Source organism: Fragaria vesca, linkage group LG4 (assembly GCF_000184155.1).
Source record: "Fragaria vesca subsp. vesca linkage group LG4, FraVesHawaii_1.0, whole genome shotgun sequence".
NCBI lineage: Eukaryota > Viridiplantae > Streptophyta > Magnoliopsida > Rosales > Rosaceae > Fragaria > Fragaria vesca.
The window spans coordinates 11,766,956-11,774,119 of record NC_020494.1 but is presented as its reverse complement, the minus strand read 5'-3'; the positions used below and the strand labels follow the sequence as shown (position 1 = coordinate 11,774,119).

Genomic DNA, 7,164 nt, shown 5'->3' with positions numbered 1-7,164 from the left:
GCAAATCACAAACACACAAAGTTACAAAGACAAAGCCACAAACCATAAAGTTCAAGGCTGACCTAAATCATCCAGGCATCAGCCAAATTAATAGTCACCAACAATGAAGTACAATACCAAAGCAAAAACTTAAAAGTCGCCATGTTAATTACATGAATGGATGTTTTTATTTAAAGATACTTACTTTTTAGCTGGTCTATTCAAAGATTACAAAGGTACATATGAAGACGAAACCTCGCGTCTTATTGTAGACTAAGGCCATGTTTGGTTCACGGATTGGAAATGTTAGGAAGAGAAAGTTGTTCCTTTCTTTTGTTTGGCATACCGCATACTTAAAGGAATGAATGACTTTACTGCAGTATGGGAAAATATATGGGAAATTGGATCTTCCCACATACCATGGAATTCAATCTCCCTCGTACATTCCCAACATTAATTGCATATTTCAAATATTATTTTAATGCATGTTATTACCAAATTATCTACGAAATTTTTGAATTTTGAATAATTTATATTTTAATACTGAAGATATAATTGATAAATTAATATTACTTGCTTTCCTATCTATGCATAAACCAAACATTGGAAAGGAAATTAAAATACATTTCCTAGTTACTTTCCTGACGTTCCCAAACACCTCGTAGGGAAATTAGTGGGAAACTTACTTTCCTATGTACATAGGAAAGACCAAGGAACCAATTTCATTTTCATCAACCAAATGAGGCCTAAATTTGCCATCACTAACCTTTTAATTTTATTTTTTTGGTCTAGGGTCTGAAAGATGCATTCATCAAACACAAACCCTAAACCCTGGTCTGAAAGATGCATTCATCAAACACAACTAGACATTCTTCTCAGAAAGAAAAAAAGAAAAAGGAAAACTAGACATAATTTTAACGCTAAGACAAAGATTGAAAGAAAAACTGGAGAGGAACACTTAAATCAGCTTGTCAAAGCTTTAAATCTATTAGCCGAACGACATGGCAGACCATCTCTTGAGAGCACAAGAATGGAGGTTGGGAGTCGAATCACCCATGCCTCAGCGCACAACCTCCTCCTTCACATGCCTAAAACTACCGAATGCATTTTCGTTGAACTCAACTGAATTAAACTTCATGTCGGTAAGTGGACTGTTTATGATAGTCGCAACAGAGAACAACACTAACATATCCATAAACCATAAATGGAACATGTGAGGGCCTTGAGGCACAGATGAATAAGAGAAAATATCAACAAAACCCTCATTTGCTCAAACATCTCATGTCTAACAAGCCACCTGACATGGCTTTAATCAACAGAACGACAAAGACATAGTAACAAGAGCTTTCCCACATTAGGGAAACAAGTACAGTGTAATTCTTCAATCTCTATATTCCAACACCACTCTCAAGTCTGAAGTATCAAAGAATCATTCCCAATCGCAAGCCATATAATAAACCAAGATAACCACGTACAAGTGAGACCACCCACAATTGCAAGTATTCAAGTAAAATGCTATCATTCCCCATGAATCTATGATCGTAAGAGGGGAAGGGGTATAAACCGAAATGAATCAATGCTAGCATTACGAGATTTTCAAAATCCTCTAGTCTGCCAACTGTGTCAAGCGGTGAATGGTGCCTCTTGCAACCCTGTTACCAGGATCAATCCTCAGAACAGTCCTCAGATCTTCAGCCCCAAGTCTGTACTTTTCCATACTCTCATACAAGAGTGCACGCTGTACCAGAACAGACACATTTTCATCATCTTTTTCTAGAACCTGCAGAGGATGAACATATCTGAGACCACTCCCTTCTGTAGAGATTTGAAGGACATGGAAAACCATAATTTGATTGAATTAAGATCATAAACAATGTAAAGAACCACACATCTGATATGCACTGCTGCACTGAATGTGACTCCTTGAATTAGCAACTTCTTACTAAAGGAAGAATTTACAATGATTCTTTAACCATGTGAATCAAATATGTCATGCCAAAACAGCTATTGAAAAAGAAACTGCCTTTTAGTAGGAAAACTTTACATTCCACCACAAAGTGTCAAGGTCAAACAGCCAAACCTGAACTTCAAGTCATCTATAACAAAAAATGGTCAGTATGCAAACTCTAGCATCTAATGAAGTAAGGTTCCCTTGCTCTTTCACTTACCATAGGATTTAAACCTAGGATCTACCGTTCTACTCTTCAGCAAAAGCATGGGCATTGTCCCTTACCTTACTTCTCTAAATCTAATTGCTATTTAAGGAATAGCCAGCTTACTCAAGTGCAAAATAACATTTTGCAGTTATAGGAACTTAATAACAATAGCATCAACAAAAAGTAATCACCAAATCACATGCATTTCACAATATGATAATGTAAACTATTAAAGGAAGCTTATAAATGCATAACATCTCGAAGGAAAGCCAACAAGAATCAAGATACCTTTGTGCAGTCTGCCACCGCTTTCTTGTACTCCCCAACTTCTTTATAACACGAAGCTCTGCTTGACAATACGTCCGAAAGGGCAGACCTATCAGCCGCTTTCTCAAGAAGCACTACAGCCCAAGACAACCACTTGATAGCATCCGGATACTGCCCTTGCTTGTAATTATCCATTCCCTTACTCTTTGCTGCAGAAGCAGATACCCCAGCTGGAGGAGGTGGAAGACCCTCAAGCTCAGTTGTCGAACCACCCATATCATCCACTCCGCCTCCAAACTCCGTCCCCCAATCATCGATTCCAGAGGATTGCTCTACTCCAACTCCACTACTTGCTGCTGCAGAACCAGCCCCGGAGCCCGAGGAAGTCGGAAAGAACATATCAAGCGGATCACTGCTAGTAGACTGAACAGGATTCTGCTTAGCCGGAGTCCCAAAATCACCAAAACCCGAAAACGGATCCGATCCCATAAAACTATTACCACCAGCAGGAAATGCACTAGCCGTGCTTGGTTTCGGAGCATTCTGAAAATCCCCAAATCCATCATCAGCAATACTGCTCTTATTGCTCCCTTTACTCGCCGTGGTCTTAATACCAACAGCTGGTTTCGAAGCAAGATCAACCAAAGAACCAAATGGGTCTTTCTTAGAACCAATGCCGCCACCTCCAACACCACCACCGCTCATATTCCGCAGCGAAGGGCCTCCGAGGCTCGGACTCTTAGTACTACTACTAGCATTAACCCCACTATTGATCTTACTAGTACTATTAATCCCACTAGAATAACCTCCAGAACTTCCAGAACCACCCCAATTGATACCACTCTGGCCGGAACTAGCACCGGCGGTGGATTTGGGCAGTGAATCAGCCACATTTCCCATCGAAAACGAGGTCTTATTCGACGCCGGAGTTGCGTTTTTGAGAGGAACATTGGTGGTACTGACCTTACCGCCCATGGCAGAGCTGACCAAATCGCCAAAGAGATTGGGGTTCTTGTTGACGACGGCGATCGGAGTGGTGGAGACCGAAGGGGCGGTGGAGGCCCAGCTCTTGCCGAAGATGTCGCCGACCATGGAGGTGGGGCCGTTGAGAGGGGTGGTCTGGGTCGGGGCGGGTTGGTGGGTCCAGGAGGTCTTGTTGGGCTGCCAGGCGGGTTTGGATGGCGGTTGGGAGGGGGTGGAGAAGGAGGAGGTTTTGTTCTTTTGGTCGTTGAGGGATCTGGGGCGGTTGGATCCCAGACCCAGATCGAAATCGAAGTTGGAATTCATGGTGGAATTGGGTTTTTGTTTTTGGATCAGACTGGAATGAAGAGAGGAAGTTTGGATGAGATGAGATGGGATGAGTTACCTGAGATCTGAGAAAAGCAGAGGCTGGAGATGGGAGGTGCTTAATTGACGAGACGAGGGAGACGGAACGAAACACGCAGGAGCTTTTGCTTGTCATAATAATGGGGAGGCACGGTGGTGCCAATTATACTTGTATTTGTTTTCTTATTATTATTATTATTATCATTCTGGTGATTTGGTTTCCATTGTCACCTTCTATTTTGGGTCAGCTGAATTTGGGTAAATTACCCATTTTGATTTTTCTTACCAAGATACATGGTGCTGTTAAGGGTATATTTACTTGCTTAGAATGACAGAGTCTGATTGCATGATGCGTTTACTAACACGTAAATGAGTTATTTGTTTCAACCTCTCACTTACACGGAAGAAATGAAGATCTGTTACTTAATCAAATGGTCACAATCAGATGGATTTACTTCAGTTAACCAAATGGTCGCAACACAATTGGATTAATTCTGCTTCCGAATAGCGAATGAGTCCGTCTATTGTGACCCCATAAATCATTTTGGAAGAGGATTACTGTTATATGCAATATGAAGATTAGCCAAGTCAAATCATTTGCCAACTTGAATATTCACATTCAAATGAGGGGCAGAAACAAGGATTACCAACTGAAACCTCTTGAGGTTCATTACTGAAACAGTCGCACCATGAACCAAGGTTTGTGTCATATCTTGCAATTCAATAGTACCTCCCATTCTACTTTGATGGCTATATCCAAATAGAAGGTGAAACAAAATACCTAGATAAATGAAGCACGAAGAAGAAGACCTTCATAACTCGAGGACAAGAGTGCTAAATGCTAAGCTACTACATAATATAATCCCAAAGCTTATATCTTACTACTCCTTCCCTTCCATGTCGTTCAAAAGAAGAAGCTCTAAGAATTCAGACCTTGCACCTACTAGAAACAAGTGCCTTTCCACAATTCCACCCACCCCTAGAAACAAGTAGCCTATCACTCTGATTCTACCAACCCCGATCAGATGGAAACTTCTCATCTCAAACAATCCACCAAGTATCTGGCAGAAGAGAAAGATTCCTCTGTCCAACCCAACTAGTGCCAGTTAACGGCCTGCTGCTCAAGAGGTCACTCCAAACAAATATTTATATGGAAGATTTATGAATGGATAGAAATCAAGGCAGCAGGTTCAGACTAAGCAATAGAATGTTCGATAATGGAAAATCAACCTGATAGATCATCAATCATCATAGAGCAGTTTCAAGGCAAAGTGATTTTTCAATACATACTCAACATAAATAAACATGAACAAAATGACAGATAGTACTTGAAGAAAAAATGTAAGAAGATTCGACACAAATATTCACGAGTCTTAAATTCATAGTGATGTTATTAAATATGGTTCGGGTGTATATAAACCAACACGCAAATTCATCAGTACAAATAAGATGAGAAATTTTGAGACTAGAGTTTTGAATACTTAAACATCCTCGTGTTTAAACTCGTCCTGAGATGATTGTTGCATTGGCCCTCTCTAATCCTGAACCATGTTCTATTTTTGCACTGGCTGTCTTCTTTCAACTGGCATTGTTTCCCGGCGTCTATCATGTCGTGGGCGAGGCCTGTTTCGACTGTTATTTTGCCTCTCAGTGTACCTATACTGTGGCCTGGGGATGACTTTCCCATCGATATATAGATCCCCTGGGAACCATCAAAGAAACAAAACTCAAAATTCATGAAAAAGAACCACAACTTGGAAGCTATTATTCAAACTGAAATGTCTCAATGCCTTTCAACTTTTCGACAATACCAAGTTACCAACCTCCATAATCTTTGTTGGGCACATCAAGGTACGAATCCGGCAAAACCCAAAGAACACCAGGCTGCTCTGTTTAAACAGAACAAATTATGCAATGAGTAATCAGAGCTAATTATAAGCACATCATGAATTGGAGAGACTGAAAAACAAGCAACAAACCCATCACTTCCAATCGTACATTCCAGAATTCGAAACAAAAAAGAACTATACTTTAAATCTTTAAATCCTAAAGCCTCATCACATTGCAACTCAATCAGATACTCAGTTTTCCTATACAATCTTAGCTCCACAAAAGAATATATCTAGAATTCAAAGCAACTGAAGCACATCCCTAGACCTTAAACCCTAAATCCTAATTCAAGCGCACAAACAATCCAGCAACCATTACCTTTAACCTTGAGAGAAAGCTCTTCAGAAATCAAAGCCCCAAATCCAGTGTAGGTCGTCGTCGAAACCGAGTAAATCTTCTTCTTGGCCTCCTCCTCACTACAACAACAAAAACCCCAACATCAAATTCAAAACAACCAATACAATTCAGTAACGACAAGAAACCCGAATCAACAACCGAACCTTCCGACGACCGAAGCTAGGGTCTTGACGTAGCTATTGATCATCTCCTCCTCGGAGGGCTTAGGGTCGCTGAACTCGAGGACGATGAGCCAGTGCTCGTAGTCGCAGCCGTCGAGGAGGATGGTCTCCTTGGGCGGGCGGTTGTTCCAGTTGGGAGAGGTGTCGTTCAGGGGCGAGTAACCCGACCCGGAAAGCTTGCGGGTTTGGGAGTGGACCGGGTCGGGAACGAGGGAGGGTTGTTGGTTGTTGAGAAGAGCGGAAGCGAAGCGAGAGCGGGAAGAGAGTGAGGGGTTTGAACGAGCGGAAAGGGTTCGGGTGAGGGCGGAGGCTAATGTGCGCCGGGCGGCGGAGTAGGCCATTTTCAGAGCTCTCTCTCTGTTTGGCCTTCTGAAACCCAAACTGAACGAGCTTGAGAGAGTGAGATTTACCCTTAAACCCGAGCAGCTTGTACGATCTGTCGTATTAGTTTGCTATTTTTTCATATATGACATTCATTTTCGATTCGATTATCGGGGTTATTGCGTTAATGTAATAAAATGATTAGTGAGTAATAAAATATTTACGTTTATTAACAAATAAATGAATCAAAATGATTCCAGATAAAAGTATTTATGTATTTACTAACATGTGATGATGTGAATAAATCGGAATTGGCGAGTGTCTCATCTTTTTATGAAGAGTCGATTTCTGAATTCTCGGAATTTGATTCCCAAATAGAGAGATGAGTTTATAGATCAACCATTCAGAATCGATCGGTAGTGATTTATTTCTTCTCTATTCCACTTGTTTCTTATTCCTGATTATTATTTATTATAAATAAGTAAGACCGTAAAACGTGTCATCAAAGAGAAATTTTGATTCAGTGATCTCACCTTGCCTACACTACCAGAAGAAAGACTTTAGCCGACGAAAAAAAAAAACAGGCCGACGAAACAATTTTTCGTCGGCTAAATTATATTTTCGTCGGCTAAAGTTCTTTATATTCGCAGATCTGGACAGCAGCTCATCTGAGAAAAGAAACGGGAGAAGAAAAAACGGGAGAAAAA

The 7,164-nt window shown here is 40.9% G+C and overlaps 2 protein-coding genes across 3 annotated transcripts; both read right to left on the bottom strand.

Moving 5' to 3' along the window:
* Window positions 1–1,154: 1,154 nt before the first annotated feature.
* LOC101292788 lies at window positions 1,155–3,877 on the bottom strand. 2 transcript variants are annotated; one of them, XM_004296820.1, is made up of 2 exons: window positions 2,424–3,877; window positions 1,155–1,759 (listed from the first exon to the last, which is right to left on the bottom strand). In XM_004296820.1, exons 1-2 carry the CDS (start codon window positions 3,687–3,689, stop codon window positions 1,586–1,588), a joined length of 1,440 nt encoding a protein of 479 aa, XP_004296868.1. In that variant the 5' UTR covers window positions 3,690–3,877; the 3' UTR covers window positions 1,155–1,585. The 2 variants fall into 2 exon arrangements, with proteins under 2 accessions (XP_004296868.1, XP_004296869.1); XM_004296821.1 differs by having other exon boundaries at window positions 1,155–1,717.
* Window positions 3,878–5,080: 1,203 nt separating this feature from the next.
* Window positions 5,081–6,551, bottom strand: LOC101292499 (uncharacterized protein At3g15000, mitochondrial-like). The gene is made up of 4 exons (XM_004296819.1): window positions 6,119–6,551; window positions 5,937–6,034; window positions 5,552–5,617; window positions 5,081–5,430 (listed from the first exon to the last, which is right to left on the bottom strand). The coding sequence occupies exons 1-4, from the start codon at window positions 6,475–6,477 to the stop codon at window positions 5,282–5,284; spliced, it is 672 nt and encodes a 223-aa protein (XP_004296867.1). The 5' UTR covers window positions 6,478–6,551; the 3' UTR covers window positions 5,081–5,281.
* Window positions 6,552–7,164: the final 613 nt, after the last annotated feature.